At 41.5% G+C, this 18,549-nt stretch overlaps 2 protein-coding genes across 8 annotated transcripts in view; one reads left to right on the top strand and one right to left on the bottom strand.

The window, feature by feature from the left end:
* The window catches only part of LOC114449335 (SPRY domain-containing SOCS box protein 4-like), a 54,809-nt gene that overhangs the window by 3,616 nt on the left and 32,644 nt on the right, over nt 1-18,549 (bottom strand). The gene's annotated exons all lie outside the window — the stretch shown is intronic.
* LOC114449334 (GTPase IMAP family member 7) lies at nt 5,457-9,669 on the top strand. Its single transcript, XM_028426912.1, has 2 exons — nt 5,457-5,911; nt 6,326-9,669. Exons 1-2 carry the CDS (start codon nt 5,887-5,889, stop codon nt 7,402-7,404), a joined length of 1,104 nt encoding a protein of 367 aa, XP_028282713.1. The 5' UTR covers nt 5,457-5,886; the 3' UTR covers nt 7,405-9,669.

The raw sequence follows: 18,549 nt of genomic DNA, 5'->3' as shown, positions 1-18,549 counted from the left end.
CACTATTGCTCCTTCAGATTTGATGGATAAGCTGTTGGATGAATCCTGAGAGACCCCTGTGGGAAAACTGTTCCATTACTGCAGAAAAAAATACGTTTATAAACAAGACTCATGTTAAGTGCTTTCTCTCTACTGAGCCCTGTTGGCAGCCCTGGAAATCAAACCATCAACCTCTCAGCAAACCTCTATTACTGCTCTGAGATGATTTTACTGCTGGAGTCAACATCAGACTGAGATGATATGTGAACTGATCCGAGCTCGAGAGGAACTTCCTTCGCGATTAGACGTTTTATAGGGATATGAACAGAGACCTCGTATCTGCTGCGATGGGAACAAGATGTAACAGGCGCTGTGACATGACGCCTCTAATGAGATGCAGTGCACAGCGGTGGAGAGCAGGATTTATTGCCTGTACCAAATGATAATAGGAGAGAGGGTGAAAATGGCAACAGCAGCAGCACTTTTATGATGGATGTAAAACCTGACCCGAAGCATCGACCAGAACACTGACAGCTGAAAACTGTAAGAGTCAGAGCAAGAGGAGAAACACTTAAAAGTTGATGATTTTTGTGGCAGTAGAAAGGAAAGGCAGCGCCAGCCTCTGAGAGGCAGCACGAGAAAGCTCTGTGAAGACTTCAGATATAGATCTGTTGTACTGTTAGCATCAAGTTCTTAACTTAAAGTGCCTCTTAGAGTTCTTAACAATCAAGTAAGTACAAAACTATTTCTGCCTTAATTTAAAACACAGTCCACAGCTGACAATATTCTCCAAAGTTGTGTTTGTGACCAACCATCACTGACACTAAATGAATCTTCCACATTTCTCTGCTGCATTTGAAGTAGGCGTCAGAATGAGGCTGCTTTTTTACACTACTGTCAGCCCTTAAACCCAGCCTTCAGCCCCTGAACCAGGAACCAGGAAAGAGCTTCAGTGTTATTTCTGTACCATAGAGGAAAACTGGATACTAAACCTGAATGGCACCCCATTCATTCAAATGACAGTTGCCGCTTTGTCAGAAAGGTTTGCCAAAGCTTCCTCCCATAGGCTGCATATAATGCTCCTTAAGAATGCCGAAACATCTCAATTGCCCCCTGGTGGTTGGCTGTGGTATTGCCTCACTGTAGGCTACATAAAGATTCTATATGTAGCTTACAGTTATATGTAGCTTACAGTTTTTATATTATAGAATAAGGGAGGGGTGTGCACAGACTCTGGTTACAAGATGGTATTTTCCTCCAAAATGGCAGCAGCCATAGGTGGAGCTGTGTCATCCATCTTTATACACAGTCTACGCTTCCTCCACACATGGAGAAACCACAGCTGGGAATGAGCAACGACTCAGCACACAACACAGTCAGTTAGAAACAAAGCAGCAAACACGGGAAAAAAAGTGATTTTTAGAAATTTGACCAAAATAACAAACACACACACACACACACACATTCTATAGAGAACAAACATCTAAGTAAAACATGATCCTTTTCTTTGGCTCTCCCTCCAGTCTTCCTCTCTCCTTCTGCCACAGCTCCATCTCATCTGTAACAATACACCTCTCCTCCATCAGCAAAGAAGAACCCCCCTCCGCCCGCTTTCTTCTTGCACTCTTATTTCACACTCTACGTTTTCTCCTTTTTCCCTGTTTTGTGCTCTCCAAGGTCACAGTGTTTGATCCTTCCTGGCACATTAGAAATCATCGCTGTTGGCTGAAAGCTGCATTATCTCAAAATGTCAATAGGAGACAGAAAAACAGGTCTGTGTTTAGCCTGATGACAAAGCAGTTTTTATCATTATCCAGTTAGTTTTGGAAGTGCTTTCTAAGCCCAAGAGGTTGAAGAATTTACGGAAGCATGTAATCCTTTAATCCTTTAATTAAAGTCAATATAATATGAAAATGAACAAATCTGCAGTCACAAACCTTTCACATGACAACAGAGGTAAGATTTACTGCACCGCACCAAGACTGTGTACATATACACAAACCAATCTGTTAAAGGTTAAACTGACCAACAGCTCAATAATGTGACATTGAGACGTAGCTCCCTCCTGATATAATAATGCCATACTATTGACCCGCTGCAGCGTGTTGTCCACACACACACACGCACACACACAAAATAAACATTTACTCAAAGGAAATCCACAGAGCGGTCTCACAAACACGTCGACTGGTAGAAAAACACGTACACAAATACACCAGCACGAATACAGGAAATCAAAGTGACACACACACATAGCTCTGAATCAAGAAAGACCAGAAAACGGTTTGAAGTAAACAAACACATAATGTACACACACACACACAGAGAATACACCAAACATGTCACATGTTTCAGTGTTTTCAGTGTTTTCTGGCTCCCAGCAGTGTGTGAGCATGTGAGCTGTCTGTATATGATTTGTTTGAATGGTTGTATTTTAAGATTCCTTGAAGGTTTTTTAGTAGAAATTCATGTTTATATTACTCACAATAAGATTTTATGTCAGAGCCAAAGCTCATAAGTATATATAAACACTTTACTGTCACTTCAGCTTAACTGCAGTACTATTTAAAGCATTTTATTTGATCTGCCTAAAAACAAGGAAGTGTTCCTGTAGTTCACCTTACGGGAGGATATTATAAACAGGTGTTTATGGCAGAACGTTACGACAGTTAGAGTTAAAGAGTCATGTTTTGGTTGTAAGAAGCCATGAGAGCAGCTGAGAGAAAAACAAGTCTAACAGGAATCACTCTAACAACTGACGTTTTTATTAGTCCACGCCACAGCAGTAATGTCTGCAGATGAACTGAAACACACCTTAGGATGTTATTAGTTAAACGTACTGTATATCCCTAGCAGGGCCTGTTCAAGACAATAATGTTGAAAAAGAACTTTTCTGCTAATTAGGGATTCACGCTGACAACTTCCTGATGTGCTTTAATTGTCATACTCATACTTAAAAATCTAATTCTGCTGCTGTAAGGCTGACTGTGCACTCACAAGGAGCTCAGGGGAAATAATGTGCAAAAAGTGCAAAATGGAGATGGGGAGATACACAATATATAACAATGGACTGTAAAGAACAATGAGCACTCTGTGACGACCGCCATAATTGTCCTCAAGGGCAGTTCTGAAGCTGATTTTTGGAGTGGAGGTGGGTGACACATAATTTAGTCATCCGTAGACGCCAAAATAGTTTGACTGTCATTATTAAAGATGGCATTTAAGGGAGTGGGACTTGTGGGCCTAATGACTGATAGTCCACAAACAAGAGTGGGCACTGTGGGACTGTTTTTTTTTTTTTTTAAACATAACTTCTATATGAGTCTTTGGCCTTTTGAGAACACAAACCCTCCTACCTGTAACAAGCTCTTCTGCTATTGTCTTAGCGATTATAGTCCTAACAAGACTAGACACATTTTTGTTGTATTTATACTGGTAAGGACATTCTGGCTCTATTTAATAATGTCTTGAATGCTAAATGTAGAATGGATAAAGTCATTTAAATTCCCATTCCCAATCCTAGAGCAAAGAGGAAAGTCGCACAAAATAACTACATCAGACCTCACAACAAAGGCGGGGATTAGCAGGAGGTATATCTTTACGCTCAGCGCAGCGTCCTCCTTTTCAAACACACTCTGCCAAACACCAACGTCCTTCACAGCCACACAGGGAAGTCTGCGTTATCCATAACTAATGTACCTCCGGTGGTGTCCTGTATCCTCTTCCCCATTTCATTCTGTAACAACACCGGTTTTTAGCACAATCACACTTTAAGGCACACTGTAGCAGCCACTGTGCAGAACTAATGCAGTAATGTTGCCCCAGTCCACGGAGGATTTGTTAGAAAACCCTTTTGTACTAAAAAAGGATGCAGCCACAGGGTGGGAGGACTAATGGCTACAATGAAGTCCATCCCACACAGACTTAAAAGTGGAGGGTGTGAAAGTATTTTTCTTTCTTAAGTCCTCTCTGGGCATACTTCATGTTGTGATATTTTGGCAACTTGATGGTACTTAAATTGTTTGTGCAGATCCTGGAGAGGTATGACTCACATCTTACCGGCCACATTTGTGTCACACAGAAAGATGGGCACTGTGGGCAGAGCTGGCTAGTAGAGGGGAACTGGTGGTAATACAAGCCATGGTGGTGTTTCTTTTTAAAGCTCTGTTCTCTCTTTACCGTCCTGCATTACTGTAAACCCACTGTTCACCGTCTCCTCTGGGATGAGAGGCAACGAGATAAGAGCAAGAAGAGGAGGAAATATGTGACAGAACGAAAGAACAGAAGCAGGAGAGGACGGCAGGGGTGAGGAAGATGAAGAAGATGTGAAGGGGTCATGAGATGAGAGGGGAGGATGGTCACAAAGAGAGAGAGGGTGATAAATGGAAAAGGTGCTGTCTGACCCTTAGATATCCTTGACAGTAACAAACTGCAGAGAGGACAGACTATGTTCATAAAAGTGTCAATATTAGAAGAAATCTGCAGACATGATTTACTGAACACATCTTAATTTAATAGTCCATCCCAGAGTGTAAAGTCTGCATAAATACCAAGCTAACTTAATTATAGGAGCAAGCTGTAAAGACCACTCTGTGTGTGTGTGTGTGTGTGTGTGTGTGTGTGTGTGTGTGTGTGTGTGTGTGTGTGTGTGTGTGTGTGTGTGTGTGTGTGTGTGTGTGTGTGTGTGTGTGTGTAAAATAAAAGAACAAAGATAAAAATAAAGCAGGCGAAGCAGAAATGATCAGAACAAAGATCAAAACACCAAGAAACACAGAAGAGAAATGTCAGAGGTAGAGAGAGGAAGGAGACGTGTGGAATCTTTGCTACTGTAGTGTCACGCATTGTGTATTAAAGAAGATGAGACTATCACACCCCCCTCTCACCACACATACACACACACGTGCACTAACTCCTACATGAGCATGATCTCTCACACGTGCCCACGTGCAGCAGACGAGGCCTTTGCCACCAACCTGCCAGAGACAGACTGAGGTAAAAACCTGGCTGATCCTTTGCCGGCTTTACCTGTCAGGTCAGAGTATTTACACACACACACACACACGCACATACACACAAGCAGGATCAAAGGCAAAAACAGAGAGGGGTAAAGGAAGCAGGAGGGACAGAATGTATAACTTTACACTGGAGTGTAATACTCCACCTCTCTGGTTTTAAATTAGACATCAGCTGATTTACAGGAAGAGGTAAAAGACCTTCAGCTGCATATTATCTGTCATTAACATTAATGCTCACCTCTACTTCCACTCAAACTACAGCCTGCCACTGAGCACAAAAAAGGCTTTGAATCCAACAAGTTTACACCCGATGTCTGGAAAACTGCCCTGAGTCATTCTGAGTAATGTTGGAAACCACAGTGTGAAGTAAGGCAGGTGGATACAAAGTATTTCATCATAAATGAATGTCGAGCTGGAGCGTTGCACCAAAATATTCGGCGTGGGGAGGTGCATGACCTTAGATTAAGGATTGAGTCAGCCCAAACATGTGAGCCCCAATACTGTGGAAGAATTACCAAGCACTGAATGTAGCTGCTGCAGTACGATGATGTACTACAGCTTCTTTAATTAAGGGACGTCTACCTGATTTTGCTGTGATGCATCAAAGACTTTCACTTAATACGCCTTTAGCAAACACACTTGCTAGTAAAAAGATAGATGTTTGATAGTTTTATGTTCCTCGGCGAGGTTGCAAAGTCAGCGATAAAAACTGGGAGTTGCCTAAAATCAGACAGCTGATAAGAAAGACTATTATAGTTCATCCATCAACCAGAAAGAGAGCACAGTCCAACAGGACTTTAAAGGTACAGGTTGTTCACAGGATTCCATTTGTATTCCTGCAGAGGCATATTTTCACCTGCAACTTCAAGAAATCAACCATAAAACCTGAGTAATGGAAAACTGGATCACACCTGCAGGTAAGTGAACGTCTAAGAGCTGAAGTTAATGGACTGATAAATATTTAAAGATGTATTCACAATTCCAGGCTTGATATCAGCACTCTGTAGGAAACAGGTGTTAAATCAGCTACATGTGTCTGGTTACGGGTAACAATAGCAGTGTGTTAGTTTTACAAAAGCATAATTTTCCTTACAGATAAAAAAAGTAGTAAATCTACAGGATAATGAGATGGATGTGACCCATGTAAGGTGAAATATATGATTGCTTGTGGGTGGGTATTATTCACTGCTTCCACCACCTCTCATGATTTCTGTAATTGATGAATCCATTATGAGTAAAAGAGAGAACACTAATGGTATTTCCACAAATGATACAGTCAAAGAAGGTTCAGGCCTTCAAATTAAAGGCTCTCACTCGGTTCTTTCCACTAGACTCACACAAACTTTTGCTGGTCGGTCCCAGAAGGACAGGAAAGAGCTCCAGCGGTAACACTCTGCTCGGAGGGGAGGTTTTTGACACCAGAGGAGGTGGAGTGAGCACAGCTGCTGACGCCGTCACCAGCGGATGCCACTTGACCGTGGTGGACGCACAAGGCTGGGGTTCAGCTGAGGAGTCTGTTACCAGAGAGGAAAAAATTGAGCAGCTGAGAGCACTGTCTCTGTGTGGGTCAGGAGGACCTCATGTTGTTCTGTTAGTCATTCCTCTGCTGGACTTCACTGAGTCCGAGAGGGGGGTTGTGGAGAGGAGGATGGAGATCTTCACCGATGCGGTCTGGAGACACACAATGGTGCTGTTTACATTCGGAGACTGCCTGAAGGCAAGAGGGCGCAGTGTACAGCAGCATATCCAATCAGGAGGCCCCGCACTGTGCTGGCTGATGGAAAAGTGTCGCTATAGATACCATGTGTTGAATAACAAGGCAGCCAAGCAAGAAAGACTAAAGCAGAAGGTTCAGTGTGATGACAGAAAACAGGAGGGGCAGTGGTGGAAGAAAAATGGCGCCGGAGGGATGGGCCAAGAGCAGAAGCAGGTGAGAGAGCTGCTGAGTAAAGTGGAGGACATGCTGGAGGAGAACGGCGGCTGGCATTTCTCACTTCACATGTACCAAAGGTTGGAGGAGGAATGGAGCCGCAGAGAGCAGCAGCTGAGAGCACGGTTGGAGGCAGAGACATATGTGGAAAGACGACAACAAAAGACAGCAGAGACAAAGGTAAAAGTAAAGCCAGAGCTGGAGCAGAGTGTGGAGACTGAAGCAAGCTGGAGGAAAGAGCCGGAGAAGAAGGAGGAATGTGTGAAGACGAAGATAAGAAGAGGCGAAGATAAAAAACAGAGACTCATGGTGGAGTTTAGCAGGCAGAGCAGCACTGAGGAAGGGTGGAACACAAGCTCTGACAGTGGGGAGGAGAGGGAGGAAGGCAGAGCCATGGTGGAGGTAGAGAGGATGAAGATAATTTCATATTGGCCGGAAGGTCAAAGGTTGAACTCAAGTCCAATCAGGAGTCTCGCCTGAAATAACAGTCACAGTTTTCATACTGTGGATTTTTTTTTTATCGTGTGATGTAGTAAATTATTCTTGTAAATGTAAACGCTTTGGGGCAGCATGGTTTTTTGCTGCCCCAGATGAGAAGATTGATAGCTTACATGTCTGAAGCTGTAGACAGCAAGCTTGTAAAACCACAGCAGTAAATCTGTCTAAAAAATGGCCATAACCCACGGTAAAAGCATAATATATCCACTATACATACGTTTTTATTCATCATTCATCATGATGCTGATTGTATCTCATCCTGGATTATCAAGTAACCAATCATATGTGGAGGACTTGTCACCCTGGTAACCAAGACAGTGGAGGAACAGGGTTCTTCTGCTGCTGTGCTCGTATCTCACATAAGTACTACAGCAAAGAAAGACAGAAAGAACTGAAACATCAATGAATGAAAAACTATTTCCTGTTACTTCAATAAAATGCACACATCCTGTATCCATTGTTGGTTCCAGGCCCTAACTACGCACAGTACATTTCCAAACACTGGGAACATTTGCCTATCTTAAGTAATTAGAATCCAATTTTCTTTCTCGGGCAAAGCAGACACATAAAAAGACAAGAAAAGTTTGAAAAAAGTGTGATAAAGGAAAATGTCTGCTTAACATTGAGGCAGTTATTATTATTCTTTTAACATATTGGGGGTTTTCAATTTGTAAATACAAGGCAATCATTGTGACTGCATTGGTGGTTTTTAGCGGGAGCAGCAGGACGTGTGGTCTGCCACCCATTTCATTTCATCTGAACAAATTGTCAATTGGCTTCAGGGAATTGCTGTCTCTCCTCGACTGAGACAGACTGTTAATCCTCATCTCTGGCTTGCAGTCATGCGGCCATGCAAGGTCGCTCGTGTTGTAACCAGCGAGGTCACTCCCGGCCTGGGACATCAGGCAGTGCCAGAAAAAGCCCATTTCAAATGCACATTATTATCAGATGATAATCTCTCCATCCCTCACACTGCAATGACTCCAGTCTGTTCTGTAACTATGCAGTCATTATAAAAAGAGACACCAAAAACAGGCCTAACTTGCAGGGCAGAAGCAATGCAAAGATTTTCAATAGACTGTTAATTAGTGAGGTACCGTACATCAGTGAGGGAAAAGCCGCAGACATTTGTTTCCCCCACAGCTTCTTTTAATTGGATATGGAAACCTGCAGTGACACTAATTTGGTCCAAGAAGTACGTTGCCTCTGTGCACAAGCCAGAGAGTTATTGCATGTTTACGAAGTCAAAGGCATCCGTCTCAGTCAAGCTCTTTCTATAACTGATCTGATGAAACAGGATGCACCAGATGGTTTGCTACACAGAACCAGAAGTTGCCAGTGGAAGCGCACACTTTCACAAAATACTTGGCTAGTGATTGGATGCAGCGTCTGTCAATCGACCATTTAATACTGGGAAAGACTCAACCACAACACAGAAGGAAAAAGAAACAACAAGCAGCAGCAGGCAGCTTTAGAGGACACGGACTGGTTTGAACCTGGCTCAACACACAGTTTTGTGTTTTTGTGTTTTCTTCTACTGGTTGAGAGTACGTGGGTCTTTCATGAGAACAGAATGCTAAAAAAGCTGTTAGGACAAATCAAACTCTGAGCTGAGCTCAGGTATTTGTCTACAGATTTGTTCCTGCAGACCAACATTTTAATACAGCTGACACACATTTATTAGCCTGTAAATCTGTCAGGTTCTGCAGTGCAGTAAAGTTTCCGCCCCAAGGTCTTTGCATTGACATCACTGACAGAGCTATGAATCAGTCGGAATTTGATATCGTATTATCACTTTATTGGACCTCATTGGGAAAGATGAAATCTGAGAACATGGCCAGATGATAATGTCTCATTATCAGCTTTATATCTGCTTGCCTTATGACACACACTGCTGCTTCGTGTAATACACACTGTTTACAGCTGTCATTAAGTTTAAACCATGAGCCAGAAATTCAAAGCTTTATCAAGGTTCTGATGTAATATCAAAGATCACTAACGGTCAGGAGTCAGCTAAAGGCCACTTATATAAGAGTCAGACCATTAAACAGGGAAATCGTGGAGTTCTCTCCAAAAAATGTACAACGCAGAGCTAAAAACAACTTTGGCTCCTGGATCCAGAGGCACCATTTATTTTCTCTGGCATTGCAACAGCTGCTTGGAGGAAGCGCTCGTCATGGCTACTGTGGTTGCTACGAAACAACATGACAACCCATTTGATGTGCAGCATTCCTGAGCTAAAAGCTGTAATATTTTTAACTTTCAGTGCTTTTCTGAGGAAAAGAAACATTCTGTGCTGAGAGGACACATCAGTATGACTTTCTCTTTGAAAAGCATGAGATGAAGGAGACAAAGGTATGAACACAGTACAATGAAGCTGCAGCTCAGAACGGTGTTTCCTCAGTTTAGGTAACTTATCTGTAACTTCCAGTAAATGCTAATTGTTTCTTTAATACAGCTTGATGACTATATGTTTAAAGAAAAGATAATATAGTGATTTCTATGTTTTTACATTAACATTACATTTTAGTGTGTTTTTTAATTCACAGCTGAAAACATGGACATGGAAGGATTTATGATGAAATGCAGTTCTAATCCATTTGTAGTGGTGGAGCTGTTTGTGAGTCACAAGACACTCGCCACAGTTGAGAAACACTGTCCCAGAAATCTATTGATTTGGGTTGAAGAGTGCAAAGATTGTACTTTTTTCTCCTTTTTTTTCCCCTCGGCATGTTTACAGAAAACTGCTGCAGGTAGAACAATGGATTACTACTCAGCATCACACAAGAGAGGAAGAAAGTCGTTTATGACAGCAACATCTATTACAGTTTCTTCAAGGTAGCTTGTAGATGTGACTAACCTAGCTTAACACACTGGCCACAAGGGAAAGCTGTATGCCTATATAAACTGAAAAATAAACTTAATCACACTTTACTGTTCTGAACCACACCCACACAACATGCACACAAACGCATTAGTGCACTAAGTGTATTAAGAGGCAGTCTTCTGGGGCAGAGGTAGTATGTAGGACATAATGCATGTCTTTGCTCATTACAGCCACCTTCTGATATGTATCATAGGTCATCATATGTATCATAGGTGAGCACTGAGCACATGCATATACCAAATAAACCTGGGACTCCCTTATCCAAATTAGGTACGGTTTGGCAAAATATCATAGTTTAGCTCAGATGACCCAGACATGGTGCACTGCTATGTCTTTCATAAACAGACCCACTACTGTTGTTTTCCTGCTGAGAACAGGCTCCTCATTTCTTGAGTTGAGTCACACACACAGTTGAAACATTTTTGTGACATGTCTCCATTTACTCACTCACCTACCCCTACCTTCAGGCTCATAAACATGTCCGACACTGTTCGACTTAAACCCGCTGAGGTGAAACGACCTGCAATGCAGCTTCATACTCTGTCTACAATGATTTAATGCAATGTGACTTTCACTACACTTTTTGCTCTGCCGCACTCTGCAATGGATGTCCTTACAGATATCTCAACACACACACACAAGATTAAAGCACATTGATAATGTTTTTGTCACAATCGATTCTTAAAAGGTGAACCAGTGAGAAAATGGAGCGTAAAATACAGGCAGACATGGGGAGACAATGAAAAATGTGACTTATAGACTTAGTAAAAACAGTCCATGTTGGTATCAGAACCAGATGTGTTACAGAGGACGGGGCAGCAGCGTGTTGGCCAAAAGAGCGTGCTCCAGAGGCTGCCTGGGCACTGAGCCCAGCTGAGGGTGAAGGGACGAAGGGGCAATGTGACACAGACACAGAGATTAAAGTGATGGATAACTGGAAGAGTGACAGATGAAACAGCGGACGTGCATCAGGTACATGGAGGGGGCAGAGGATGAAGAGGAGCGATGTGAGGTAAGTAGAAAGATAGCAACAGACTAAAAAAAAAAACAGCACAGAAAGGAAACAGTACACTGGAAACACGGGCAGCGATGGCTTCTACAGGAGATCATAACACCAGAAAAAGATTGGATACCACTAAAGGGGATTGGCGCCAGATGGTAAAACAATATCCTCTGTGAAGTGATTCACAATACTTCTATTACCTCCAGCCCTGCTCATTTTGCTGTACAGGGGGCGAGCGGCTCCTGTATTAAATACAGACTTACATCAAATATAGACTCAGTTTTGAGTTGTAATGAAAACAAACAACAAACAGAAACAGAGCTGAACAAACTCTGAAAAAGTCAAATGTGATCTATGTAGAAAGACATCAGTATAAACATATATACGAGGTCTGCTATGAAAGAGGTTTAGATATGCATCAGAGACTCATTTCCAATGTGTAACATCACTGTTTTCTGTGTCATACTTTAATTATTGTTGTAGATGTGACACAGCTACTTACTGTAACACTTCACCTGATATGGGAGGAAAAATCTAATGCTTCTAAACATAGAGACTCTGATCAATACACAGTTCCATAGACTGTAAATATAGACGAGCAATGTGGTTTTGTTTTCTGAGAGGTCACATTATTAGTTATACTTTAAACCTTAACATAATCATGAATCATGAATAGACATTTAACCTTCTAGACTTTAGGGGGGTCGATGTACTTTTGGAGCAACACTAGCTTTCTTCCTCAGTCCCACCTAGATGTGGCAAGAGATTCAACTTCAAAATCCTGCAGTGACGGCACTGTCACTGAGAAATGTCAGATATCTTTTTAGTGTGACACTAAAAGCAGCGAGATCACTAAATCTGGCAAGTCAGAGGCTCACTTTATATAATACATATTTAGTTTATTATTCATTATGTTGTACTATGGTCTATTTCATCTACTTTACTAAAGGAGTACATTCAAACCAGGTCCATTATTTCTATATGTGTTTAGAGGCAGCATACTGTATGTTAGACAGTAATCACCTTAACACACAATTGGGAAACTCCATATTTCACATCAGCTGTGGGTCGTCTTTGTTTGCTTTCTTGCATCATTTTGTTTTTTTTTTTTTAAAGAGAGCAAAAGGCCAGAACAGACGTTTCTCTTCAGAGACGTGTTTTTTCTGTAGAGGAATGTGACAGAGATATTTATGCACAGCCAATATGTGCTGCCGGTCTCCAAGGTTACGACCTCAGCACAACAGTAGCTGGAATATTCACTGTGAAATCGACACTAATTGCAGACATTAGGAAAGAGCAGTGTTGTGCGCGCAATGCTAATTTAGTGAGCTCTGAAACACAGAACACTTTAAGGCGGCACACTGAGATACAGATGCTTTTAATTACAATTCCTGATTCACTTAAATGTTACGAAGGAAATATTGAAGTTAACAGTGCAGGTCACAGCCTGGCTTCTCTTTTGATAGATGCTGGTGTTGGATGTTTACAGATCACTGTGTGGTGTATAGTGGCTTACAGCTTAGAGAGATGTGTTTAAATGCATTTAAGGAACCTGGTTATAATCAGCTTTCTGCTGTAAACTGATTTCAAAAACAGCACTAATACAAGAAGCTAGGTTTGCGTAATCACGGAAGAGAGCTGAGAAAATTGATTTCCTCTTGCACAACTCAGGCATAACCAGGTTTCTATTTTATTTTTTTTTACACGCGCATAAAGAGGATGAAACTCTGTTGTGACAACAATGCAGCAGGATGACAGCCAGGCATGTTTATCCATAATAACAGGTAAATGTAAGTGGAATTCTGTCAAAATAAGGTTGTAGAGTTGCACAACCAGATTTTAAATATATGGTTTTTATTCTGTATATTCATATTTTCTATGAATAGAGTAACCTCCCGTGACCAGGAGGGCTCCAAATAAAGAAAAAAATAAACAAGTGTCCCAGCCATGTCCGTCACTTTTTAGTATCCCCAAAAACATTCCCTGCTTCCTGCAGCATGTTTCTGTGTTGTCAAATTGATGAGGATGTTTTCTTAATTTATTGGTGTTTTGTACGTTTGAATGTGCGGTCTCCCAGTAACCATAGTAACCTGTCAGGAAAATACGACTAGGCCATTTATTATTGATGAGAAATGAGAATGACACAAACAGATCAAGCTGCTCAAAGAAAAGAGGAAACCATGTGTGAAGGTGGGAATAAACTGCTGAAAAATGCTGACTAAGCCGAGCTCTGTCAACTTTCCATGATTAAATAAAAAAGAAGGTTTTCAAGGTCAAAAACAGAATCCATTACATCACGTCTGTGCTCTGTTGCAAAAATGATTCCCGAGTAGTCATGCAAACGCCCCCACCTACCTAACATGACATCATTCTGACAAGAAGTGCAAAGATCAGAGGCACTGAAAGACGTTTGGTCATGGAGATGGTGTAACTTGCTTTTAAAAGGAGCGACTTGAGTTTCTCTTTAAATGTTGCAAGAGAAACAGGAGTCAGTAGAGTCAAGCGGACACGGCCCTAATACTTCTAACCAGCAACAACTCATTTCAGTTTGTGAAAACACAGAAAAATAAGTGATGTGAATGAATAAATCTGATGAGTTTCCTTCACCTAGTCAGAAAGAGAGACGGAGAGAGGGCTGAGAGACCTTTAAATAGAACTGAAACCATGAGAGCGCACAAAGGAATCCAGGCTGTCAGTAAATTGGTAATGTCAGGAGGCCAAATTGAAGCGTTGATTAGAGGCAGAGCCTACAGCTTCCCGAACAAAGAGGAGAGAAAACCAAGATTGCCAAGGATTATCTTGCTCTCATTCATTACTGCTCTCATTCATTAAGAAGCCAGAGAGTGATTGGATCACCCCGTTAATAATGCTGGACCTGTGTGTCTGTGCTGGTGGCAGATTCAATAAATGAAAACAGCAGCTAGTACATGCTGCTGTATCAAAATCCTTTTCCAAATGTCTCCTTTATTAAATGCATATTCTCCCAAATATTATGAGGTATTGTGTGTTTTTGTGTCTCTGTAGAACCCTTATCCAAAGGAGCCACTTGTGTCTGGGAACAGCGTGGCTCACAATCACAGTCTTGTCTGTGGCTGCGTTAAACCTGGGATTTATGGGTTTGTAAAAAGCAACTGCTGAGCTTTCAAAACTGATTTCAGCTCCTAAGCTTTTCTCCCTGCATAGATTTCTTTGAATCTCCAGTGGATGATGCATGACTGTGCAGAGCAAAACAGATCCATGGAAAAAAAAAACACATTTTAGTGCTGATTTCTGGGAGTTAATCGGAATTAAACGAGTCTGAGAATGACCTGCTTCTAAAAATGACACAGAGGAAAAGTACCTTTACAGCAAATATCACTGAATGGGGCACAGATTGGAACAGATGAGGGTAAATGGATCGGTTCTAACAGAGAGTCTGGATAAATGGGGAGATAATCAGGTGTGAAATCGGTCCGGTTTATTTTCTGCAGTAACTCAGCATCCGAGGCTTTTCTGTTTTATACAGAATCAAAGCAGCTGATAGCTGGGCTTTTAACGCACGCACTGGCAGTACAGCTGGGAAATGTTAACAGTCAGCTCCCTCAGGCATGGGACTGCTCCCCAGGATGAACCAGCATTTAGGATTTCACGCTTTTTCCTCCATCTTCTTCTCCCTCTGTGGCCTCTAAGTCCATTTGGCCCCTTTTTGCTCATTCATCTTCACCTGAGCATTCTATTATTACCTCCTCTTGCTGATCTCTTCCTCTTTATCCCCCTGTGTAGTTTTCTATCATCCACCTCCATCCATCCCTCCTTTATAGTCTCTATAGCTCTGATCATCACCCAATGCACTACACACAAACTAAATGGAAATTATCTCATCAGCAATGTAGAAACTAATTTTCCAGTGGGAGTCTTTCTAAAGTTAAAAAAATAATCTTAAATGTAGATTAAAAATACTCTAAACAGTTTTTTGACTAAGCCAGTCTGCCTAACGGTCATGTTGTCAGCTGGCTGTCTGAATATAAGCAAACAGTAGATAGTTAGATAGTGTGTTAAACATGGGCTGCTTGGAGATTATAGCACAAAGGACATGCTACACATATCCAGTGAGCTGTGTGTTTGCATAGAATAATATTGAGCTGCTGTTTACATAGATAATCCAACTTAGGCACACGGGTATAAAACTAAAATACGAAAGCATGATCCCAACATGCTGCAGTAACTCACCTGACAACTTCCTTTGCAGTAAAACAGAGGCTGCCTCGTTACGCAGCTTTTAGCATCACCACAGAACCACACGTGACAGGGGTGGCAGTGAGGTTGCTATAGAAACATCTTTATATTCTATGTAAATTAATAATACTACTGGATTGATGCCCCGTGCCGTGTTAACCTGAAATTCTCAGTTTGTTATTGACAACACGTTCTGCACGACATCAGTCAACTAAATGAAGCACTGTTACAGCCCTCAGTCAGAACTGGTGAAAAGAGAACAGAAAACAGGCAGCACAGTGGAGATACAGAACATTTTAGGAGTCCTGCAGGGACTGTAAAGACTCTGGAAAATTAATTTAAGTGAAGACTTGGTTAAATCAAGGATTAAAAGCCACCATTAAAAAAAAAAGACAACTTAAACTAATCTGATTTCACAAACAGACAATTAATTTGCACTGCAGCTGATAAGCTTAAATTGCTCATTTAGTCTCAGTTTTAATGGAGTCTCAGTATCTGGTCTGAAGTTCAGGCCAGCACTGTACCTGATATGCTGCACACTGTCAGTTTAAGTTGTATGATTGACTCAGCAGCAGAGGCACCACTTAACAGCAGGTCTGAGAGAACAAGAGCCCGTCTGCCCCGCTAAGGTCATTAACTACTTTAAATCGACTACCTTAAGCTCAGACAAGGTTACTACAGGTTTTCTTCAAAGCTCTTGAATGAAATAGGGGAATTAAAATAACCCCGAGGTCACTGTTATTCTGCTGGAGATGATGTCTTACTGCATTTTTAGCCATGCTGAGGCGGACATGTGGGGCTGTGTCAGTCATAGTCAAGAAGTAAATCCAGAGACTGTTATCCTAATAATTCTGCTGATGTGATTGCTGAGTATATTATCAAGTGAAAATTAATTTTTAGCCAATTCAACAATAACAATGTAGTGTGACTACCAGCACCACCATGTCGCTGTTGCTGGATGTCATAACGTGAGCAGTTAACCTGATGTCGACTTATTGATGATGCATCTCTGCCTGTTGGTTGTAATGATGCCTCCATATTTAAATCAAATACACATCATCATTATAAGTGCACCTGAAACACTAATTCTTATTCTAGTAGATGAAGTTCAGCCCAGCAGTCCTTTATTATCATATTTATTATTGTCTTCCCAGTCTCTGCAGCTGTTCTTCTCTCTCACTGCTCGTTTCTTCATTAGTAGCCATGTCTCTGAAAGCTTTGACACCACAGAGCATATGAAAATCTCTTTTAAACATGTTCCTGTCTTTGTTCTCTTACAAGTCACTACTTGTGGTTCTTCTTCCATTCTTATATCATTCTGACTTGTTTTATTTTTTTCATGTTTTTCTTTGTCTCTTTCTTCCCCCCATCTTATCTGCTCTTAAATATTTGATTATGAGCCCAGTGACAAGACACTGCTGTTCCCAGCTGGAACTGAGGGTGCTTCGACCTCAAAGAAGAAGATGAAAAAACAAACGTGAGTCACTTTACAAACCTACCAATGCACTTTTCAGTCAATCATACATATTTTATGTCAATATATTGAATAATAATGAATAATTGAAAATAGCTGCAAAACGTTAATTTGAAGCTGGTAAATTTTAGCTTCCTTTAAGTTGTTTTTACAGAAGCTATTAAGTATAGATGCATGGGTACTCTAAGGAATTAGCACACTTAGCAGCACTTTTTTTTCACACACAACACAAACCGCTCTCATATTATTAGACTAGAATGTGTATCTGTGTGGGCTCCAGTATTGTGAGAAGCTGTCTGGATGTGCACAGGAGCCAACACTTCAGGGGGAAATAACAAGAAAGACGGAAAAACAAAAACACCAAAGAGAAAGAGAGAGATGAACATGCACGTGTGGCGGTAAAGAGCACAGGGATTACAAATCATGGGGGCATAAAAAAACAGAGAGCAAGCCATTATGCCTGCAGCTAGCTGCTAAGTTAAACTAAAGCACTAACCCACTGACCCACATATCACACAGCCAGCAGTTAACGTAAAACTCTCAGCACTAGCTTGGTGCCAGTCTGCCACTCAGGAAGCTGAGTCACTGCTCTTAACGGGGAGATTTGTGTTTCAGATACTGATGAACACACCTGTAATGGAACACAGTGAAATATGAGCACCCTTGATGGAATGAACTGGCATTGAGGGATCATTACACCCGAATCAAAACACTGTTTTAATTACTGTAAGTGCTGTCTAAATACAGTCAGTCAGCAGATCTACTTCTTCAAAACAAAGTAGTATTTGTAGCAGCTCTTCACACATTCTACTGATTGGTCTGTAGGGCTTAATACCACAAAGGGCAACTGAGGACTTGTTTTTCTTGTAACTGTGAATCTGATTAATCACATCAATGAGCACAAACCTAGACTAAACAAATCTGATGACAAATATAGCATACTTGGTACCTCCGGCTGTCAGCGGCCTCATGCAAATCAGCAGGATCTCTGTTTTGTGGGTGAATGTGTGGCTGCATTCAGCAGCAGCTGGTTTAGGTCTGACCTGGAGTGTATAAGCTCATGTGATGCAGACTAAACAGTGGGGGAGAGAGAGCGGGGTCAGAGCATCAGGCAGGCTTTACAGGAGAAAAAAGTGGGTCACTTCTTGTTGAAAGATCAGCTGGAATGTGATGCCTGAATAAGCCTGCAGTTGTGATTTTAACTATGAAGTATGAATTAATCCAATTCCAGTGAAAAGCCAGTGTTGGTGTTAGTGTCTGCATGCTGCAAATGCCACATTTCTTACAGTAGAGCAGTTTTGTGTGTGTGTGTGTATGTGTGTGTGTGTGTGTGTGTGTGCCATTTTTCACACACTGCAAATATAAAGCAGCAGAAGTGCATTTGTTGCAGTGCAGCTTGAAGGAGATCAGCTGAGTGTCAGTCACACAAGCTCTTTTTATTCAGCTTCCACTTTTAATCTGACTAAACTGCTATATGTTCCTTTCTAATTGTAGTTTTTCCTTCATGTTTCTCTTCTCCACACAGTTTTTGCTTCCCACAGCAGTGCT

Source organism: Parambassis ranga, chromosome 17, assembly GCF_900634625.1.
Source record: "Parambassis ranga chromosome 17, fParRan2.1, whole genome shotgun sequence".
Taxonomy (NCBI): Eukaryota; Metazoa; Chordata; class Actinopteri; family Ambassidae; genus Parambassis; species Parambassis ranga.
The sequence above is the reverse complement of the archived record's forward strand: the minus strand, read 5'-3'. Positions and strand labels throughout refer to the sequence as shown.

Coding starts and splice junctions, on each gene's coding strand:
- LOC114449334 (XM_028426912.1), top strand. CDS start 5,887: ATGGAAAACTGGATCACACCTGCAG. Junction 5,912..6,325: donor AAACTGGATCACACCTGCAG/GTAAGTGAACGT, acceptor TCTTTCCACTAG/ACTCACACAAACTTTTGCTG.